The sequence below is a fragment of the Drosophila eugracilis genome, unplaced genomic scaffold (assembly GCF_018153835.1).
Source record: "Drosophila eugracilis isolate 14026-0451.02 unplaced genomic scaffold, ASM1815383v1 contig_534, whole genome shotgun sequence".
Lineage (NCBI taxonomy): Eukaryota > Metazoa > Arthropoda > Insecta > Diptera > Drosophilidae > Drosophila > Drosophila eugracilis.
Window position 1 is genome coordinate 33,467 of NW_024573410.1, and position 23,788 is coordinate 57,254.

At 45.2% G+C, this 23,788-nt stretch overlaps 1 protein-coding gene across 1 annotated transcript in view; it reads right to left on the bottom strand.

Moving 5' to 3' along the window:
• LOC108111869 (protein abrupt) overlaps positions 1-23,788 on the bottom strand; it is a 46,708-nt gene that overhangs the window by 2,209 nt on the left and 20,711 nt on the right. Inside the window, 8 exon segments of the mRNA XM_041819300.1 lie at positions 37-319; positions 321-739; positions 20,942-20,975; positions 20,977-21,141; positions 21,231-21,521; positions 21,658-22,240; positions 22,318-22,406; positions 22,408-23,108. Coding sequence (XP_041675234.1) covers positions 37-319; positions 321-739; positions 20,942-20,975; positions 20,977-21,141; positions 21,231-21,521; positions 21,658-22,240; positions 22,318-22,406; positions 22,408-22,794 — 2,251 coding nt within the window. The 5' untranslated portion in view covers positions 22,795-23,108.

A 23,788-nucleotide genomic window follows, 5' to 3' on the forward strand; every position in this document is an offset into this window, starting at 1 on the left:
CTTACGATCTCGGAAATCCAATGTGTTAGCACTCACCGAATGTGTTCTCTGTGATGAACTGCAGATATGTGTCCAGCAGGGATTGACCCGCCGCATTGCTGTTTGGCATCTGGACGCCCAAGTCTTTCGGTTGACCAAGAGCAGCTGCAGTGGCCGCAGCAGCAGCCGCTTCATTTCGCATCCTGGCATGTCCGAAATTGCTTAGCAGACTTTCATGGTAGCGGCTTAAATCGCTGCTGCTTCCGCCCATTCCATACAGACCGTTGCCCGTGGTCAAATCCTCGGGGTCCTCATCAGAGTCTTCGGCGTCATCCAAAGGGTCCACCGCTGGCGTTACTCAGATCTAACTTGCCCTGACCGCTGCCACCTCCAGCACCTCCGCCGCTGCTACCACTACCGCCGGTGGGCGAGGCTCTGGCCCTCAACTCCGCTGGAGATATCTTGACGCCTGCCTTGGCTAGTAGGCGCGAGGCCAGATCTGGATCAAATGCGCTGGGCATGGGCAGGACGGGCAGGTCCTTGGTGGAGATGCCACGATGCTGGCGTGACATGTGCGAGTGCAAAGAGTTTCGGGACTTGGCCACCGTGCCGCAGAGCACGCATCGATAGCCGGGACACACGGTGTGCTTGTCCTCCAGATGGGTGCGCAGTGTATGGGCGGATCGGTAGATCTTTCCGCATTTGGGACAAGGACGAGGATCTGTGGCGCGAACCCTCATTTCCAAGGAGCGTCGGGAAACTGTAAGATATAGATTAAACACAGATTAGTCTTAGGGGCTCATCAAAATTGCGCGTTAGAAAGTCCAATGAAAAGGCAGCTTGTCTTCGTTTGCTCTTTATTGTTCACCAAAATAGATTTGCCGCCTCCAAACACATACCTCCAGGCAACGCAGATACAAGATACTCGTACTAGATACATTTGTGTTTTGCACCTCAGACAATTTCGCAAACTAAAATGGCATACAAACTGTTGTACAATCGCTGTACTTATGGCTGCTTGTGTTTTCCCTTTAGGCTTTATAATCTACAATTGTAAAATTGTCCGCTTCGAAATAGAATTTATATTTAGTCAATATCGCGAATACAAACTCGATAGACCTTCTTCTTAGCCAGTTTTGCTGGAGCTTCCAGTTTTAGTTTTTGTGTGTTTCATTTTGATTAACATTATAGGAACCTTTTTACGTATGTCTGCTCTTGGAGTGTTATGCCGCCAATTGATTCGAATTACAGTTTACGGTCAACCTAAGGTAAACGCAACAAAATGTCTCCTTGAATTTTGAACTTTCTCTAATACAAATCGTTATCAGTTTCACATTCGTATCTCTTTCTAATGCTCAACTTTTAGATTACTTATTTTTCAGTGTTTTTAGTTTTTCCATTATTCGTTTAATTTTCTTTCGTTTTTGTTTTTGGCTAAAAATATATTACGCAGGCACATTCTATTTTGTTTCAGTATCAATATTCATAATAACTACTTTATATATTTCTATAATTCTATGTTTCTTTGTTTGCTCTTTTTTTTTAGCTCTTTATCTACATAGTTATCTCACCCTCTATGGCTTAATCATACGTATTTGCTTATGTAACTCTATGAATTAATGTTATTATTCTTCGATTTCTTTAGCTCTTTACTTTAATACTGCACATGCTGCTGTTTTTTACTGGAGCGTTACTAAAGTCGAGTCCTACATTTATATCTTCTCGTGTTTCCCTCATTCAGCTAATGTCAAGGAATTCAAAGGTTGAGATTTACTGTTGTCTTAGGTAAACATATCAGAGCTGTAGGTGTCTGCGTTTGTAATATACTTTATCGCATATAGGAACGTAATTATTGTTGCAAGTATCCTAACCCAAAGCGTTCATCCGCCGCCGCCAGTTAAGAAGCTTCTCTGGAAACTTAAATTCCCCTTCTTTGAACATCTAAGTCTTGTTAACAGAAAGATAACAAATTGGTATCATGGAAAAATTAATGAACTCATAAACATAATGAAATCTTAAAACAATCTTTAAATAATACCCCAATGAATGGCTGACTGAAACCTGTTAAATGGCCAAAAGGAACACTTATTCAGTTACAGAATAATACGAACTTAGAGAAGCTCCTCTAGCTGACTGGGCGGGCGGGAAGCGTTGCAGTAGTTGGCTTATAGGTAAGGATCTCTCGTGCGCTTACAGTTACAGTTACAGTTAGTTATAGTGGACTCCGACTGGGACTTGGACTACTTTTGGCTATCTAAGATAGATGCGAGTGTCTCGAGACTGGGTGATTCTTCTTTAGATTTGCATTGCAGAGTTAGATTCAAGTTATTGTCGCCATTGTGACTGACTGAGAAGCAGCAACCTAGAAAGCTTTTAGCGTGACTACGCGGAGTAACATTAGCTCACGGCCTCGCAGTTTCATTTGAAGTCCGGACCGCCGGCAAAGGGGCCGCCCGACGATCGCATGGCCTTCATCTTGGCCCACTGCAGGGTGTGCTTGATCCGCATGTGATTCCGCACAGAATTGGGATGCGCAAAGCGGCGGCCACACTCGATCACCGGACAGACGGGACTGTCACGCGGATAGTGTCTGTCCAGGTGCTGCCGGAAAACCCGCTGCTCCAGCGGTGTTTCACACAGCGGACAGGGCAACATGTAGTTACTGCTTCCGGATCCAGTTGCCGCTCCACTTCCGCTTCCCACGCCCGTGGCTGTGGCACCACTTCCCGGTCCACTACCATTATTCCCAGGGCTAGATGATGCCGCTGTCGCATTCGCAGCCGCTGCAGCAATGGTGTTTTGGAAGAGTTCCGGAAAATCACGTGACCTGCTCAGAGCTATAGTCCTGGCCATAAACAGATTGGCTGTCAATTGCTGCTGGTGCGACTGCTGCAGCTCATCCAGATACTGCTGCTGCTGTTGTTGCTGATGTTGCTGTTGTTGGTGATGCTGCTGTTGCTGATGCTGCTGCTGGTGTTGCTCCTGCTTCATGAGCAGCGTTTGGTAGAGCGTGGACTCGCTATCCTGGCGCGTTCGCTTCATGGTCAAGGATATGGCCGATGAGGCTGATGATGAGCGATCGTCCTCGTCCTCGTTGCTGTTGTGGTGCTGCTGCTGCTGCGGTTGCTGCTGCTGGTTGTGATTGCCGCTGCTGCAGTCCATATCCTGATCCTCCTCGCTATCGTTCCAGGATCTGGCCGACGGCGTGGGCGAAGAGTTGGCCGAGCGGTTCTTCTTCGTATTGTTGTTATTGTTCAGAATGCGATTGTGGTGATGATGATGGTGGCGCTGGTGCGGCTGATGGTGATGGTGCGGCTGGTGGTGGCTGCGCCGCTGGTCAAACAGCTGCTGCTGCTGTTGTTGCTGCATCAGTTTGGCCAACTTACAGGCCGCGGGACGACGGTCAGCGGCATGGGCTTCATGTGGCTGCTGCTGCTGCTGAAGGTGCAGTGCATCCTCTTCCGTTTCCGGCTCCATCACCTCCTGCTTGATGCCGCTCTTGGCATTCAGGAATGTGCCTGCTATCCAAACATTTCGATTGGGCGTTTGAGCGATTGGGGAGAGGAGGAAGTCAATGTGAGATCGAAAATCAGAAGCTAAATAAAGGTTGCTATTGGTTTCATTCGGCAGCTTCAATTTTGATGTTCAAGTGTGGAACGTGTGTGTGTTTTTGGTTTTTCTTTTCTTTTGGGGTCAATTTTGAGTTCCATCATAAGCAGCAGCAACAGCAACAACAGCAGAACTGAATTAACCGCGAACTGAATTTTCCAGAATTTTCTTTACAATTTTTCAGGTTAACCAATTACATTTAGAGCCCATTTCTGGTCTTTGATAACACATTCAGTTCTAGAGGTTTGGCTATTGCTTCGACTACTCTCTCAATAGGAAGTACACACACACACGCGGTTTTAGCCAATATTTTGGAAGACATTTCCATTTTTGTTTATTTGTTTAGCCAATTAAGTTCATTGAAATCTTTAGCATAATCATATAAAGTTCTTAAGTTTAACAATTCTACATTTATATTTGGTTTTGGGCAGGCAGGCAGGCAAAAGGTTATTTAAATTATATTACAAAAAGTGCAAACAATCTAAGGAAATGAAAATGGTTATAAATTATATACAAAATATTACTCTAACTGCAGTGAAACTCACAAAAATGTTGGTTTATTCCATTCATAATATATATAATTCCTGTTCTTAATAAGTTTAAGTCAAGTTTCTGATAGAAAGTTAAGTGATGGATTGGGTTTCCCCTTCTAAGAATGCAAAACGCACCAAATAGAGTGGATTTAGCCTAAGGGAAAAGGTTGGACCAAAGGGTGGTGGGAAGGCGTATCGCGTGTTATAGAACCATTGCCGGATTGGACAGACCTACAACTCTATATGCGAACTGCGATTGTGCATATATATAGAGAGAGATATTCGTGCAGGAACACACCTGGCCCCGTCCCTGATTCTTCAGATATACCTTTTGCATTCCGCCCGCTCCCATTTGCAGCGCCAGTGCCATTTCCATTTCCATTTCCACAGTTCGGTTTCGTTTCAATATTCGATAATAATAAATATTGAAAAATAAAACGCAATTTAATGTCTACAAAATTGCCAAGGCCCATGCCAGCGGGCAACTGGAATCGGAATATTGAGTCATTTTTGGGATGGCCAGGGATTCTCTATGGGGGTGGTTGGAGGAGACTTTTATACAGAAAAGCAGCAACAACAATAACAACTGGGTGCAGGTCATGACGCAAGGCGACCCCAAAAAAGCTGAAATCAAATTAAACAATTTAGTTCTGCCTTTGTGCGTGACAACTCAAGGGAGAAGGCAAACAATTCGGCTGCATAAATATATCAAGTGAAAAATACAATAAAATCCAATCGAATAAAATGGAAAATGCAATATGCAAGGGTTTACCCCCCTAACCCCACCCTCCACTATATTTTTTGCATTTATGTATATATATAGATATATATATAGCTGGCCCTGTCTGGCGAACGAGCTGGCATATGCTTAGATGCACATGAAACATGCATGGCCGCATCACAGTTTTCTTCGGCGAGCATTCCGAGCTCCTCGTCGATTGGCCGGCGCTCAAGTGCAGCCACCAGGACAGGATGGGCCAGGGACTCGATCGCTTTTGACCAGCCAAGCACATTTCGAATTTGTCACATTTGAGGAAACCGAAAGGATGTCAGCCCAGCTCACGTGTGAGGGCAGCTCCAGACTGCCAGCCAGCCTGCCTGCCTGCAAGTGACAGTCACAAGAACAAGTCCTGAACGAGGACATTGTATGTGGCCCGGATCAAATCAGGCGTAAGATTTCCCTCGCCCCTTTTCTCTGGCCAAGTGTGCACTTTTTGTGAAAGATGCGTTTGGGCACGGGGATCAGGTGGAGGAGCCTTCTCAGCCTCACCTCGAAACCCGGAACTGTGTGCGTTGGTCTGTGCGTAATTTTACAGCCACTTGGCCACTGCTCCCTCTGTCCGTTTTGGCCACCTCTGTGGCTGTGCATAATTAATGAAATATAAAATGCAAAACTCAATTTTTGCTAATAATTATGCATCATAAATGTTTATTTTTGTAAACTAAAAGGCTGTAAGGGATGTGTGGATGCCTTCTCCCATTAGATGAATAACTAAGGACATCATTTTCAATTTAGTATATGGAAATATCTATAAAAACCTAATCCTCTTGGCTTAGAATGTTTCTTCTACGGTTAGTAATTGTTAATTTCCGCTCACAAAGAAACCTTTGCGATTAAAGATTGTCTAGGGCGTGTACGTCTGACCATTCCAAGCTATTGGGCTTGGTGGGTAACTGCCATTGGCCATCAATTATGGCCGCATGCGAGCGCGTTTTCTGTGCCAATTCCCGTTAAGGAAACCCATTGGGTTATGCAAGACATTGGACTATAGAACCTCCGCACCCACATCAATTACCAGCGGAGCATTCAATCGCAGCGCGACGTCAATCAGTCGGAGGAAGAGTCCGAGTCCGAGTCCGAGCCTGAGTGCTACTACCTGAGATTCCAAACCCTCTACGAGGACTCGCATGTCGCGGTCCTGTTAGCGGCAATAGAAATTAGCTTTATTATAGATAAAGCGGCGACGCGACTCGGGTAACATTTCCTTTCGCGCCAAGGGGCCATTATAACGAATAGCTCCGCCTCTCACCCCTTTCCTTCATAAGCTTCTGGACTCCCGTTTTGCATTTGGAAAATGGAGTGCAGAATGCGAGGAGTCGGGGTGCGAAAGGTGCTGGCAAATAATGAATTTTTCTATATAAATCACTCGCGTCAATGGGCCTGGCCCATTGATATTATGGCCTGGCCACCCATTCCCATTCCGCGGCCAATGTGTAAACATTTCCGAGCGGCGCTTTGTCTCTGTCCAGGGGTCAAAAGGGTTGCCAAAGGGTGCGTCGTAGGTGTGTTTAACGGTCATTTCTCGATGTCTTGCGATCGTTATCACCTCGCTTATTATTATTATTATTATTGCTGTTATGCATATTTTGCCAGCGTAGCCTCTTGTAATTTTGTCCAGCCTTTTGTTCTTATTGGAATTTATTACTTAATAAGTTTTCTGGGGGTAAAATGGTTTTTGGCTACCCCTGCCCTGCCCAGAGACCCCACCCAATCTGATTTTTACGAGCGCTCACTCAGCAATATTTCCTTTGGCTTTTGAATTTTTGAAAGTGACCAGAAACGGCTGGTCCGCAGGGTCCGCAGTGAGGCAACCCGAAATCTTGCCAGATAATAAAACTATAAAACTGACGGTCGGACACTGGGTTTTTATTAATTTTTATAGTCCGTTTTATTTGCGAATTTTTGGCCATAAAACGGGTGAATATCTGCGGCTCAAGTATCCGTCAGATACAAATTGGCGACGTCCTGCAGTTTTTACGATCTCCGACCCCCGAGAAATAGTTGTGATTGAATTATGGATAAAGTGGATTACTTTCCCAGCAATTTCATATGCGACCAAGTGTCGTAAAATCGCTGACCGTATTCATTAGATTCATCCGCACTTCGTTCTGCGTCCGCAGTTAATTAGCTTTCAGGGTTAGCTTTTGTGGAAGGAGGGGGATATATATACCGGAGTGGGCAGGATTTATCTTTGGAGAACCCACTTTAGATTGCCAACGCTGCCCAGATGTCAGACGACACATGCCGGGACAATCCATCTCTGCATTTGTTTATCTTATAAATAAAACGCAGCCACAAAAGAAAAACAGCACGACGAAAAAAAAATGGCAAACTTTTGTCCGCTGAGGGGGCGGGGCATCGGCACGTACGGCCAGCCAAAAGCCAAACGAAATGTTGTTTAAACTTTGCAAACAAGTTTGCTTGTTCGCTTTGCTTTCTTCCACTTTTCTTTTTGAGATACTCTTCCAAAGGTTTGCTTAGGTTTGGGTTTGGGTATGGGATAAGAGACTAAAGTGATTTCGAAAACGAATCTGGGTTTTAAATTGATATTTTAATAATAATATTAATATGCGTAAAACAGGATCAAAGTTTAGCTTCTTAAAAGAATCCCTTTATCACTTCTTAAAGTTGGCAACGTAACCACTGCTTGTTAGGGTATCTTAGGTATTCGGTACCCTTTCTTCCTTTACCTTTTTTATCTTTGTTGTCCCTGCACACACAGATGACTGTAAGTGTGGGCGGCGACTTCGTTTCGCATTCCCTCATAGATAGCATTTGAAATTGAAAGCGAAATTGCCGTTGAGCATGTGTGACGACAGTGGAGTTCCGCAGGGGTAGAGAGGGGGGTGTGGACAACACCGAGTGATATATGAACTGGCAGGCGGCGGCCACCTCCCCCCACCAATCTTCCTCCAATTTTTCCGAATTTCCCAAACACCGACATCAGCATTGACATTCGCCATCGACATCGCAGTTTTTGGGAGAAAAGAGGAAGCAAAAAAAATGGTAAGTGACGCCTCGAATGCATATTCAAGGCGGACACATGCCAAGATCAAGTCGAGAAGTTTTCCTTAACACACACACATATATTGGGTATGGGATTCGAAGACCCAAGGATTCCAGGACATCTGCTCCTTGGCCTGTGACGAATGTTGATGGCCCGGGCCGATAGTAACGTTTGTTTGTTGGCCTTTTTTTTAACTTTTGAAATGAGAAAAGTTTTAGTGGGCCAACGTGTTTTTAATATGATTGAGGGTAGTAACTTGCAATCCCGAAACCAGCAATAGAAATCCCACGCATAAAGTGTTGCCTACTTAGGCGGGCCAGAATCGAAATTAGCCGAGCTTAAACGGCGGAGCCAAGCTGGTGGTGGCCATAAATTAGTCACTCGGCCCAGATGTGGGTGGTCCAGTTGGGACGCACACACACATACACATTACCTCTCACACACACACTCGCACATGGAGATAAAGCGAACAGGCAAGTTAAAAAGGATAAATCGCTTGTGTTCATCGCTCTTCGCACATAATAAATGTATCTTTTACTTGCGCCGCATGAGGAGCGTAAGTAACTCCCCGTGAACCACCAAGAAACACCACTGCCCAACCACCCAACCACCCACGCACCCACACACATGCAGCACAGCACTCGTGTATGAGTTGTATATAAAGTTAACAGCATTTGGCTATCTTTTTGCAATTGATGTATTACACATAAAAGTTTTCAGCTCGACCCGCACACACACACATTGAGACACTCTAGCATCCATGTACTATATATTATCTATGCCCCCCATATGTCTCCCCTTTCCTTTATATATATATATATATATATTCACGAATGTATGTGTGTGTAAGAAGTCCAAGACATTCACGAGACCACGTCCGCAAACAAAACGCACGCATACAATTACAAAACTGTTACACGTACGTGTGTCCCTTACGCCAGTGTATGTGTGAGTGGGTCGAACGGTCGAGCTTAGAGGAAGGGGATGGTTCGGGTAAGACAGCAAAGGAATATTGTTAACCGACTACAAAATAAATACGAAAACTTTTAATGCCCCCGGCTGCCGAGGCAAACGTTGAAAAATGCTTTGCCTTCCACACACACACACACAGACACATGAATGCCACACACTCACACAGACAGACCCATACCAACACACACACACACACACACAGACAGCCGTAAGGACAGCTGGGACGGACATGAACGTCTTCGGACTCATTGCCACTTGCAAAACCCAACTACACATACAGACAGACAGACAGCCAGAGTCAACTACACGAACACTTCAAGGGGGGAGAGGGGGCGCAGAGGTGGTTTCGTCCTTTATCTTGCTCACTCTCTATCTCTTTCTCACTGGGCTGTGGGTGTGCGTGTAAGGACATATGCATGCGAACCCTTCGTCCTCACCCGACGGCCCCATAACTCATCTATCAATTTTCACGTACTTGGACCGCAGTTGCCCCTTCTCTTCTTTGTACCTCATCCGCTCCTGCCACGCCCCCCACTTCCCGTCCATCCTCATAAAGCGTATGGGTTCGGCGATTGTGATTGTATGGTGTTTGTACGCCTGGACCAAAGAAGAAGGCGTCTTATTGCCAAAATGTTGCCCTTTGCCATCTTTCCCGTGGGGTAAAAACTCAGGCACAGTGGTGAGAAATTTCAGGGGTTAATCAGATACTAGAGATGGGTATTATAATAGTAACTTAAGACATCTGATTTGGTAATACAAATGCAACTAACTTTAATAAGAACACTTTCTAGAAAGATATTTGGGAGACTTCATAGAATGCTCTTTCAGTTAATTTTTAAAATTTTTCTAAATAATTTTATAATTCAACTTTGTATTATATGAATATGGAAATTAAGAATAAAAGTTGTTTATAATCTTCAAATCTTAAAAAAATATATCCTATAAAAAGTCCTTTATCATTTAGTTCCACTGTTCTTTTGGCCGGTTTAAAACCGAACCCGACTCCTTGGGACCTGTGTACTTAAAGTTTTCTTCTCGACATCCGCACACTCACTTACCCGCACAACTACACACACACAGCACAGCCCACACACACTCATGCAGGCACAGTAACAACACAAGAACGGACCCAACAATGAAAGCTGACAGCCCCAAATGTCATTCTATCTTGGCGGTCATTAGAACGGAGTTCAGAAGGTGAAGGGGGTGGTGTGGGTTGGGGTTGGGGTTGGTCCTGGGGTTTTTGCGATACGAAAGGGGTGGTGAGCGATGTTGGTTCTTGGCAAGCAATTCGCTCCTCACTTCGTCTTTGGCCAAGATTATCTCCTTTACTTTTGGTGGCAAGAACTTTTTGCCCTCCTTCCCTTCCGATGTCCTCCCCAACACCCCGTTTGCCCATAGCCTGGCTGCTTCGTCTTCTTCTTCGTTGTCTGTGCTATTCGATTCGGTTTTTTGGCTCGGTTCTGCATGAAGTATTTTACTCTTTTTCCATACACTCTCCGTCGCACACACACTTGTATTAACTTGGCCCATTGTTTTTCGTTGTCCTTGTTGCCTCATGCAACTAAACACACACATATACACACATAGAACACACAAGGGTTGTCGGTGTGTGAGTGTGTGCTATTGATGCGGCTAGTTTGATGTATTACCCCAAAAAACGAAATGTCTGTATCGCTTATGCGGGGTTCTAGACCCATGGAATGGAATAGAAATGGGCATTTTGGCATTTCGATTTAGTGGCTCACACACACACACTCTCGTATATTTGTGGAGAGACAAACGATGATTACGCCATCGGTTGCTCTCATTCTAACGTACACTTACCCATCTCTCTATCCCTTTTTTTGTTACTGTTGTGTGTTGTTGTTGTTGTTGCTGCTGTTGTCGGTACTGTGGGGTGCTCTGTCTCTTTCATGCGGGCCTTTTTATGGGCATTTTGTATAATACATCATCGACAAACATGTTTGCAAAGTGTGTACGAATATTATATGGGAATCTAACTTGTTGTTGCTTTTTGCGCACGCTTTCGCTCTCGTGTTTTCCTTCTTTCTGTCCATGTGTGTGAGTGTGTGTGTGTGTGTGGGGGGTTTCAGTGGGTGGTCCCTGGGAGGACTCGGAACAATTGCAAGGACATGTGCGATGGATGCTGACGTTGACGCCAATGGTGTCGGTAATGGAATGGCAATGGGCGATGGGCAATGGGCGAAAATGCTTAGGCCGTTCAGGGGCGTCGGTTGAGAGGGGGCAGTGAATGGAAGAAAAGGGGGCGGTGGACTCCGGCCAGCTGCTGATGGGGTTGGAGCGAAGATGGATGTTCGGGTGGGCGAGGGTCCGAAATGTATTCGCTTTGAATTATTCCAAAATATACAGCAGCCCCGGCAGCGACGTCAGCCGAGGCAGCAAAAAAGTTTGCCCAAAGTTTGGCCCACTGTATATAAATGTGAGTGTGTGTGTAAGTGTGTGTGTGTGTGTGTGAAAATCCACATGTACATCTCTCCATGAGTGTGTGTAAGTTCGTCTCGGTTAGTTTGGCGTACAGTTTTGTGAATTTGAATTAAATGTACATAGTTTTAGATTGCGTAATTCATTAGTACAGGCTGCAGCCTGATGCCCAGCCACCCTATCACTCGCACCACCCACCATCCACTGGCCACTATTCTCACTATCAACCAACCCCATCCCCACCCCCAAGAAGGCGTCAGCACGCACGGCCAAATGATGAACGATGCGGTCGTATGTGGTTAACGTTGCCGGGGATTAGGCGATCAGGGGTGTGGGTTACTTTTTCGATGTCTGCACGGGGGGTCGGTCGGTGGAAAAGGTGGGGGCGTCGGGGATTTACTATGCTGATAGGTGTACGTATGTGTGTGTGTGTGTGAGGGGGGTGGCCATTCAGATGCTGCGTTACATTCACTGAATAGCTTAAATAGCTCAAGGAGTTCCAGTCATTCCACAAGCTAAAACTTCGGTGATGATGATCTTAGCTTATCTTGGTCCTTAGTCCTTTGGGATTTCCTCAAAATTTTAAAACTACATTCTAGATTATTTATTTAATTTAAAGTATTCTATAAAGATTAACACTCTAAAAATATATTTTATAATGTTTCCTTTCCTTGCAAAAACTTTTCTGATAACCTGAAAACAAACCCAATTAGAAGAATATGTCCTTACATCCTTACTATCCCATCTTAGATGATTTAAAATCAGTATATAACCCATCCACTCTTATGTTTCAAGAACCCACCATGCTAATCTTTCTTCTGGCTGGCTGCTGAATCCTTTGCGGTTGCGAGCAGCTGTTGAAAGGAGCTCTTCGACTGAAAGAAGAGTCGAGTCAAAGATGAATTGCTTCAGTCAGTGGTCGAGGGTTTCCTCATGCATCCCCCCACAACCCTTTAGTTTCCGCCCGTTTTCCTTCTCGCTGGTGTCCTTCTCGCTTACTACACATCCATCTATCCATCCATCCAGCCTTCTCCATCTATCCATTCGTCCACCCATCGAACACTTGCGCCGCACTATTTACGGTACAATTTATTACTTTATGAGCAGCGAACTACTCACCCACAGCCGTCCCTGCCCCGCCGCCCGCCGCCTTTGTTTACGGACCAACGATTGTATTTAACTTTATTGCAGGGCGAAGGACGTTGTCGGGTGGTAGGGTGTCTTAGGTGGGTGGTTGGGTGTGAATGAAATGCGATGGTAATGAATGTATGAATTTAGAACGCAACTGAAAACTGGCGAGACAGTCGGTCGAGATAGTTTTTGCGCCCAGCTTTAGGACCCTACCCACAGGGCCGCCCCCCAACAACCCCCTTTCTATTCATCATCAGCAGGCGATGTGGTTGGGGAGCAGGACAGGAAATGAGTAGAGGAAGTTTTAGTTTCATATTCGCACGGATGAGGGTATCAGGGGCGTAGTGGGTAGTAGTGGGTGGCCGAAAAAAGGGGTTTTTAGATTGGCGGTGCCTGGGCGCTGGCGATGTTGGCACTGCGGTTTGGGTGGAGTAACGGGGGTATTAAGAGGGGGTAATGGAATGCTGTAGCTCCATCTCTATCCCTCGCACAAGCTATCCAATGCGTGACTGCCTCTGTGTGTGTGTGTGTGTGTGAGTGTGTCTATTTTCCTATGTGTGTTTGTGTTAGAAAGTTTGAATTGTATTGAAATTGTATTTTGTTAAAATTCATGTTTGTTATTGCTGTTTTAGTTGTTGTTTGGTTGTCGTTGGCCAACCATTTTGTCGTCCTGTCTAGCTCTCTCTTTCTCTCGCTATCACTGTGTTAGTGTGTGTGTGTATGTGTATGATTGCGGCACATTGGGCGTATGAGTAATTTCATTTGACTGCCTCTCCCGGCTTTTCGGTTTTTGCGTGTAATTCTCTGACAAAAACCGAGAAACTCTTTTTGTGTTAGATTTTAGTTGGCAATATAAATAGTGCAAAATAATATAGAAATATTCAGAGCTGAGGGGGGATGTGGGGTTGACTAAATCAATAAAAACACTGCACGAAAAAGGAGGACATTTAATTCAGATTATGTATCGGTTTTATGCCGAGTTATTCGGGTTTTCCTTTTTTTTTTTTTTTGGAAGGGGTGGTGGTGATGGTCCCCCTGTTTTGGGTCAAATGCTGGACAGTGAAAGGACTCGGGGAAATACATCATCGACACGTTCGCCGGGCGGCATAACGAACCATCCCCACCCAAATCCCGTCCCATAACCCAGAAGCCAACCCCTCTCGCCCACTTAGGCGCAGGATTCGATCGCACAAATTGCTCATTGCTGAGGAAATATTTGCAATAAATTTAGTTTATGGCGTCGGCTGTTGGCGCTCGAATGCCCGCCTGACTGACACCCCCTGCGACCCTCTTTGGCACCCACCGACACTCACTCACACACGCACATTTAACCTCGTTGTAGGTGGTGGCCCCCTGTCAAAGCCTAAATTATATGCCAGAGTGTGTGTGATATTTGGAAATATTAAAATGCAGAGCTCACCCGGCCATACGTGCTGGTTTATTGATGTAATATCCTTCAATTATTATGGATATTTGGCGCATTCCCGCGCAGTTGGATTCTTCTGTGTATCGAAATGAAGGGGGAGGAGGCGCCGCAAAAGAGTTATTTCTGTTCTACGTCCGCCCTTAATTAACTGACCTCAAGCGACGGCTGTCAACTCACCGCCCTCTGATTTCTATAGCTATCCTCCCCACCCCCTGGGAACCACCAAATCCCAGCTATTGGGATGTTAGAGACACACAGAGATCTGAAGGAAATGAAATGCAAACAAATGCTCCGTCTTGTGTTAGTGTCTGTGTGAAAAGGGATATGTTGGAGAGGCGGACGCTGAGTGGGGCCCACCTCCTCCTCCAAGGGGCAGCAACTACTTTCGCATGTGCGGCAATAATTCATCCATTAAAAGGGATATCAATGCGTCAGAGGTGGAGGACGAGGAGCGGGTTCGGTGGCAGCAAGCTGAGACCTCTCCACAAAAGGCAAGACGAAAGGCGGAAGCCAAGGAGGGGGCTGGGATGCGGTGGCATCGGGGTCAAATGGAAAAAGGACGAGCCGAAGCAAGTTTTCGTCTTCCGTTTGAAAACCGCACGCACACATGGAAAACCTTCCTTTTCAGCTCCCAAACCTTTCTTAATGCACTAAGGAAAATGGTTTAGTTTGTTGTTTTAAAATCTTTAGCTTATGTACTAAGTAAATGATGATATAAGGACAAGTATTATTGCTGATTCCTAGCTAATTATTAAAAATCATAGAGATTACAATGATCGAACTGCTCCTAATGAGAAGTAAATGTAAATTGCCTTTATTTTTTCTAGTGTAGCTATCAATAGAGGCTGCGAACGAAATCCGAAGCTCCGAGTGATAAGCGAGAAATGCCGACAGATTGCAGGCGCCGCAACGAAGTGGAGCCGAAGAACCGAAGAAGGCCAAAAGGACTTCAAATGGACTCGGCCATGGGACTCAACTCGAGTCTCGAGACTCACACACACACACATGACCGGCAACCATCCATATGGATTTATGTAAATTCTATGCCCAAAAATGACCTTTTTGCGAAGGTATTTCGGAAGTTTGGGGGCGGTAAAGCAGCAGCTCTGTCTTTGACTTTTGTAATATTTTCGTTGGAAATAAATTCGCATTTGAAACGGACTCGGACTCGGATTCGAATACGGATTCGGATTCGGATGCGGATTCTGTAAACGAAATCCTTAAGCATACAATTGTGAAAGAGGTGGGTGGTTGGGTGAGGGGCAGATGGATGCTTTGTTGCTACATACGACCACTTGAATTTAAAATACAACGTGGCAAAAAGGGCCACTGCTCGACTGGCCTGCTGCTCTCAACCCTTGGATTCCTTCTTTTTGGGAACCCCAAAATTCAACCCTGCCCGAAAAACGAAATAGTTTTGAGCAAAACTTTTGCATTTGGGCCTGTGTCTGTGTGCGTTAAGCTCAAGTAGCAAGCAGAGATGGGAATTTTGTTTAAATTTAATGTATTTCCTATGGCAAACACTTGTCCACTTGTCCACTCCCACCCACTCAGACCTATTCCTACATACATAATAATAATGGTTTTTCATTTCCATTTTTCGCATCTATTTCCAAACTGTTTGTTCGAGTGTGTGCGTGTGCCAGTGTGTTTGTGTGCGTGCAAAACAATTTCATTTGAAGTTTAAGCAGAAAATTAGAATTTTCAAGTGTTGCAATGGGTTTTCCAGCACCGGGACCACCCCTCATATATGCTATATGTGTGTGTGTGTGTGTGTGTGTGTGGAAACCTGTCCGCTGTCCGTTGCTGGGTTTCTGGTTTTGGTTTTTCCTTCGAAAGTGTATTGGTGGTGTGTGGGAGGATGCGTGTGTGGGGCGCACAATGACATAATCCCTCATCTACATAAACATTAGAGCGGGAATTTAACTCAAAAGTTTTTAGTCTCGGTTTCGTTTTCGGTCCATCCCCCAATTCCTCTGCCCCTGCCCAACGGACCGTGTGTGTGGGCCCAAAGTGTCTCCGGTTCTGGCACTTTTGCCACTTTGTTGCCCAGCTTTCGTCCCGCCTGTCCTTCTATCATACATATACATATAAATCTACTCTTGTGTAGGCCAGTGTATATCCCTGTATATATATAGAGATAGACGACACACACACACACACACACTCACTTGAGTGTGACGTGCAGCAGATGGAGTTTTTGAAATTAATTTGATAACATTTTTGTTTTGTTTAGTTTTCGAAGCCAGGCGGGCGTGGCATTCGGCAGCCGTCTAAAAATATATAAAGCCATCAGTGCATATATATTTGAAAATTATCTGCAACTATTTCAGGCAACTTGGACTTGGCAAAAAGTGAGTTCTTCTAAGAAATGGTTAGGACTTAAGTTTAAGTTTCAGACATTAACAGACAAGCCAATGTTTAGATCAGATTAAATTATGATGAACTTTAAACAATTATAAAGATTACTATATCCTTATCCCTTTAAGAACTTTCCAATATACATAGGCAATTCCCTTATTAATTTTCTCCTACCATACAAACTTAAGGAAATGAATTTCCCTCAGTTAAGTACCGGTTCATGAGCGGGGATCATCAACCTTTTCCACACAGCTCCCTGCCGAGCGACTTTGAGATGATGACATAACAATGTCTTGGACAAGGATACATTGAACGATTGAAGCTGGACCAAGATACAAAGATACAGAGCTACGGATACATGCGACAGCCGCACGCACTGCAAATGTATTTCCAATCATTTTACTCATTATCCGGGCAAAAGTTTTGCGGGCCCCCACATAGGAGTGAGTGTAAGTGTGTGTGTGTAGCTGACTATACTTGAACATTTTCATGTCCTTCGCTCATTTGCAGCAGCTGGAGAGGGATAGGGATAGGGATAGGGATGGGGAGGAGGTGGGCTGACCCATAAGCAAAGCTGGCCACACTAGGCGCGGTGAGTTACTCGATAAGGACCCCGCAGATACAGTAACTATGTGTGAGTGTGTTTGTAGGAAAGTGTGCGGCGTGTTGGCGTTAATGGTTCTTGATGAAATGAAATAATGGGTGCGTTTATTCACGTAATGTATTTGTATTTGTTACAGCAATAGCAACAACAACAACAACAACAACACTAGCAACACACATATTTACAATAATAACACAGCTCGTAAAATGAATAACTGAATGGAATGAATGATTGAATGCCGGATGGAATGAAAGCGGCGCCCAGGCGACGCCGACAAAGGGCCGAAGAGAACAGCTAACAAAACGCTTTTCGTTAGTTTTCATTATTTTCCGCATTTAAGCGTATTTATTCCGTTGTTAATCGAATTTATTAAATGCAAACACGCCAACAAAGCTAGTATATACACAGGGAGTAAGGGCAAAAGGTAGTCCAGCCATCCTAGCACGCACCTTTCGATGGAAATCCATGAAGTCTAAGCCAAACCCCACCGACCGACGGACTGGGTGCGTTTTGTTTGGGCCGGAAAATAATGTTTCTCGCATGCTTATTGCCTTGGCTGTGCCGGCTGCTAATTTTACGCATTTCACGCAGTATCAAGAGGGGGTGCAAAAGGTAAAGTTGGGGGTTAGTCAAGGTACGTCATTAAATGTCTATATCGGCTGGGAGTTAAAAACCCAATATATACACTCCTAAGTAAGTTATCTTTCCAGCAGATTCTAATCCTTTTCCTTGGTACTGAGGACTTTGACTCAGCAGTTTATAGATCAGAAAGATAATTAGGACAAGGAATGCAATTGACAGCAGTGATCAAATCGATCTGTAGAGGTAATTAGTGGCTTATTAATACATACTGCAACTACTTTCCCTTCATCTCATAACCAAAAATCTTTCTACTAAGCAACATTAGTTACCCAAGCCACTATGACAAATGCAGACAAGCGATTTAATCATCTAGATCACATGGAAAATGTATGCCCAACAGTTTTTCCTTAACTTGGCTCTGCAGTCGAAGGAAATGACATAAGATAGACGAGGGAGCGACGAAGACCAAAGAAATGCATTTGTGAGCAGCTGGCAAATAGCTGGGCAAACCAAATCGAAAGAAACTTTGCGCATTAGCTTCCAAATGCCAAAAATGCCCAAAAGACAGACAGCGCCAGTTGGTCCGGCCAACTTCTGTTCCGCCTTTGCCACGCCCATTGGACGCCCCTTCAACTTCCGGAAACTTTTGCATCTTTTGGTCTGGCCAAGAAAATGAGCAACTGGCCTCATATGTCAATGATTTCTTTCTACATCTTCGCCCACGTCGTCGTCATCGTCGTCGGCGGCGCCAAATGCAGTATTCGCACCTATCGCACTTGCTGCCAGGAATCCTTTTTTCTTTCTTTAACTCTTTTTTCTCTCTCAGATCTAGCTGATTTGAAGTAAGCCATCCTCCTTGGTCCTGTCACAGGCACACACACACACACACCACCACCAACGCCACCCCTTTGCTGTTATTATTTTGGCTGCCATTTATTTGCTGTCAATGTTTGGGCCACCTCTGGGACCACATCCCACCCACCTGACGAGGCCGCAGCCGCCGGCCTGGCTGTCCGCTTTCTTTTTTGTCTCCCCGATATCATTTTCATTTTAAAATGTCCTCGGCGAACGACAGCGAAGACGCCTCCTAGAGTCCAGCTTTTCTCTGTCCTACAGTTCCTTGACTACACTGAGGGAAATCTTTAGGTTTCTTTCTTAAAAATCTAAATTTGGTAAAATTTTGTAAAAGTATTTGTATAACTTCAACTTAATTCAAATTTTTCTGAGTGCATGTTTTCTTATGTTATTCTAGTCCTTTTTGTGCCCACTCCTCGAAGACAATTTCGGGCTAGCTCTAGGTTTTGGCCAGGCCGGGGGGGCCACTTTATAAATGTTTCTGCAATGGATTTTTGCAAAGTAAACTTTTTCCTCTTTTTCTCGTTCGTCTTTTGTAGTTTTCGGGGCCCGCATCTGATTGCGAGTGTGTGACATTTGTGGGGGCGGAGTTGAGAGAGGGAAGTAAATATATTAAAATGCAAACCCAACTCATATTACTGGGGACAGGAGCAAGGGGGAAGGAACCTTAGCTCTCAAGTCCTTGCGCACACATGTGCGCAATTTCCAAGTCCGTTTTCGGCCATTGCCAATGCCCACCAAATAAATCGAATGCACAAAAAAGCAATAAAACGAAATAAAATCTAAATATGTATGGTCTCGAGTGTCGCCCTTTTTTCTCTCTCTTAGAGAGGGGGTAGGGTTAGCAGAGTGGGCGGACAGGGCCAGGAAAAACAGAAGGCTGGCTAACAGCAACAGCAACAAAAAAAAAGAAAGAACTTATCATTTTTATCATTGCGCAAAAGTTTATCCTTTTTGCTCGGGCCGTTAATATTTTCGATTCGGATTTCGAAATGGCCAAAAGTCCCGGGATCCCAGGACCGCCCCTTCACCGTAACTGCTCGGAATTTCAAATGACTTTGGCTCGTTCCGAAGCTTATTGAATGTTTATGCTTTATTAAATTTGATTTCTCCCTTCTCTCTTTTCTCTCAAGTCCCAACTAAACTGACCAAGTGCTGGCCAACATTTGTTGCAATGATCTATGTGCCTTGAATATTAAGCGACACGCGGGGCTTAGAGTGTCTAGGATTCGGTTAGGAGACTGGCTGGTCTCTGCTCCTGAAGCCGGGGCTATTATCATTTTAATGTGCGTTAAATGCGACATTTGCGACATCGGACAAAGTGCGTGTCATGTGCTTAAGGAGCACAAACAAGCCGAAAGGAGCTGGGAATAAGGTTTCGGTCAAATCATATTTGTAACGCCTTTTCGTTGCACTAAGAAGAAAGGCCAGTAGATGTTAAGAAAGTTAAGGCAGTTTGAAGGTTAGAAATAATGCCATCTTAAGACCTCTTTTTCTTTCAGTGTAAGTTATCCCAACACATCCTTCCGTTCCACAATCGAATGGTAATCATAATCACAATAACCGTAATAGCAATAGCAATAGCCGTAGTTATGTCGATAGCAATAGTGTTTGGTAATGGCAATAATCATTTTTTGCCGCCCGTTATGTAGAACATTTGCACATACGTGAATGGCCAAGCGGACATTACGTACCCCGAGCCGAATGTGTTTATAATCACACGCTGGAATATCCTGACCAACAGTTACATATCTGTATCCTGGCCTAATGCGACACGTGCTTCGCGCATATTTCTTGGCACGCTGGACGGGATTGGGCAGGGGATTTGTATGGGATCTGGTTTCGAGGTTCTCCCTACCAACCAGCTAACAGCGACAGTTGGTTATGGGCCTAATGATGGCCGCTCTTATGGGCTGGTCAGCTCGTTAGAATCGAACATTGGTTAAACTAAGCTTGTTTATATTATTCGAATTAGAAGGAAAGGTTTTGTGAGTTTCACTGCTTAAATGCTAGTCTAATGCTACGACTTAGGATGGTATTTATAATAGTTTTACACACAAATATTGAATGCAATGATTAGCAATAAACCGATAAGTAATCGATAGGTAATTTAGATTCATTATTTCGCCAATTGATTGATTTACGATGATCATTATCGGCTTATCATCAACTGATAGTTAGTTACTTCCTAATATCTATAGAAAATAATGCAAATCATATACAAATATCAGTTTTCTTCTTTTTTTTTGGCTTTATAAATAATACAAAACAGGCACATATTCGATTAATCGATAACTGTTTTTTGTTTGTTTTTATTTCTAATTTATGTATCACTTTTTTTTTGCGTTCCTAGCAGCCTTAGGAAATAAATCACATTTTCGTTATTTGCCAATTAGTTTGCTGTTTTAATTACGTGTAATCCCTAATTGTTTATCGATAAACCGACAGTTAGTTACTATGCAAAAACATGTCCGGCAAAATGCAAATCATATGTGTAATGGTTTATCTCCTCTTCCAATCGATATGTAAATCATACTCAAGAGGCATATATATCTATATATGTATATAGTTTGATATCGTATCATAAAGTGTAAACGAATGGCAAGCTTGTAATCGATAATGAAGGAAAGATATTGATAGGCTAAACTCGACTTACCGAAATCACTGTTGATGCCGGAGGGTCCTGGCAGGAAGGCCGGGAATGCCCTGGAGGCCAAGGAATGCATTGGGGAACGAGTGCGAGCGCTGATTGTCGATGCCATCGAGGGTTCCATCGTGCTGACCATCGCCCCGGTCCGAGGGCTCTGTATCACTGCTGTTCGAATCTTCGCCCGCGCTCTGACCGAGATCGTGTTTCTGTGATGGATACGGAATATCGAAAGTTATAAATATCTAAACTTAAACCTAAGATCCTTATAGTTCCATCGCCTGAAAAAGCTACCCACCTGATTGGCCTGTTGTCCGTTGCTATTTTCCAATGCCTGCCCCAGTAACGATTCCCTCAATTCCATATTGCGCTCGCGGTCCTTGGAAGTATCGCGACCGCTCCTGTTCCGAGTAAGAGGATGCTGTCCGGCCACGGGAAACTCGCGGTCCAGCAGCAATCGCTCTGGACTGATGCCATGCTGGGCTCGGAACAAATCGGCGCTCTTGATGCGTTTCTGTGGCGGCGGCGTCAGGTGGCTCTTCCGGCTGCCCTCCATCTCACCCATGTCCCAGTGGTTGCTGCTGCTGGCCTATAGAGATTGGGGGAGAAAGATAAAGATATATCGTATGTGAGTTAAAGTCTGGAAAGGAGCAACCAAGTCGAGTGCTTGCATTTCTTGGAACTGCACACTTTACTTTGCTGGGATTGGGGTTCGGGTTTCTTACGGGCGACGCTGCCGACGATGCCTTCAGCTCCTGAATGGCGGGCGTACCGCTTGTCTGACCGCTGGTGCTGCCACTGCTGGCTGTGGCTGCCGCTGCTGCTGCCACGGCGGCGGTGAGTGAGGCAGCTGCTGCTGCTGCGGCCGCTGCACTCGAGGCGGTGACCGGTGGCGGTATTTGTGGCGCGCTGAATGGGGAGCTCAGGCTGCTGTTTAGGGATCCGCTGTTGTTGTTGTTGCTGCTGCTGTTGTTGCCGCCACTGCTGTGGTTGTTGCTGCTGCCATTGTTGTTGCTGGAGGCGCTGGTTTGGTTGGGCGGCAAGTAACTGCTGATCTTGTTGTGATTACTGCTCTCGGCTATATTGTTATTGTTATTGTTGTTGTTGCTCAGGCTGTTGCTGCTATTGTTATTGTTGTTGTTGCCGGTACTGCTGTTGTTGCTGTGACTCAAGGCGGCGGACAGGGCCTTGGAGTAGGGATAGCCACCATTGACATCCGCCAGACCACGAATCTGCAGCAGGTGAGCGGTCTTCAGGAAGTCGGGCAACTGTTCGTGGCTCACATTCACCTCACCATTGTACATAAAGCTAAAATTTTAATAAATAATATAAAATAAACATAACTTTAACCCTTATCTTAACCCCTAATTAAGACTAAAACTCACCTCAGCAGATTCTCAACATCGTCGCATCGCACATCGCGCAGGATGACGATCGGATGCTCGCAGGGATTGGCCTTGAGCAGCCGTCGGAAAGTAGGGGCTGCAGGCGCTCAAGACAACCTTGTGGGCGGTGAAGGAGCGCTCATCGCAGGCCAGCGTCACGTCCACGAAGTCCTCCTCGTCTCGCAAATGCCGAAAAGAGCTGAGGATCGAGGTCTGAAAGTCGTTCCACTTGAGGGCGTAATGTTGCTGGTGCTGCTGCGAGTGCTGCTGATGTGAGAGATTCAAGGAGGGCGGGGGCGTGGCCGGCGAGAGGGCGGATCCGGTGGCAGCCATCGAGAGCGAGGAGAGGGAGGACAGGGCGTGGGCGGCTGCGGCGGCGGATACGGAAACGGAGGAGGTCGCCGGCGGCGGGGGCTCCATTTTGACCACGCCCGCGTTGTTGTTCTCCGCCGTCTGGAGCTGGGTGGATTCGGTCATTTAAGTGGACCTCGTCTAGCCGGTATGGGATCTTATGGGGTTGTGACTGTCTTAATGGACCCGGTTGCTCCTTCTTTTGTGGCTAATTCCTTGGCTATTGTCGTTCAAATGCTTTCCCTTTGTTAGGTGTGTGTGTGTGTGTATGGGTGTGTGTTTTCTTGTTCTTTTTTTTGTGATAGCCTGGCAAATATTTGCACTGCCCGTCCGTGTGTGGATTTTCCGGATTCTCTGTTAATTCGGCGGCAGCCTCGCGCGGCCTTTGTCCATTTTCACCGGACTCTATATGCCGCGGCGCCCATGGACGGAGCTAAAAGCTGGAAAAGGAAAACGCAAAAAAAAAGAGAAAAAGAAATTGAGTTTAGTCTTCGAATGGCTCAAATCCAAATACAATTGCTCGGGCAGGTGGGCCAATCATTAAATATTATTACCAATTATTCATACATAAGCAGCGGGACCGGGCCGCTGACTGCCGCTGGATCCGCGGTTGGTCTAATGAAACCATTAATTACACGACCGGACCGGGACGGACCCTACGAACCACCACCAGACCAGACCAACGGGCCACTTGTCGGGGGCATTAGACGCAAATCAATTTAATTTAACCGTTTACAAGCCACAAAACAATGGAGCTCAAGTTGCCCGCCACTCCAGAGATCTTTGACATGCACTTGGAGAAAAAGATGGTAGGGTTTTCTAACGATTAACCTAAGGTGCCTGTAGTATCATGAGAGATATCTTAGCTAATAATCAGTAATAAACTGAAACTAGAAGAGAAAAAGATTTCTAAGACCTCTTACTCCCAAAAAGCCATTATAATTTCTTTCAGTGCACCAACCAAATAATTGTACAAGATCATTAGAAGAGCTAACCACCAACAATCCATCCATCTTCCCTGCCCCTCGCTCTATGACCTGATCCCAACCTGATCGATGTACCGCCATCAAAATATTTATAAACGCATTCATCTCGGGGCCGCTGGTCTTGGATTACTTTG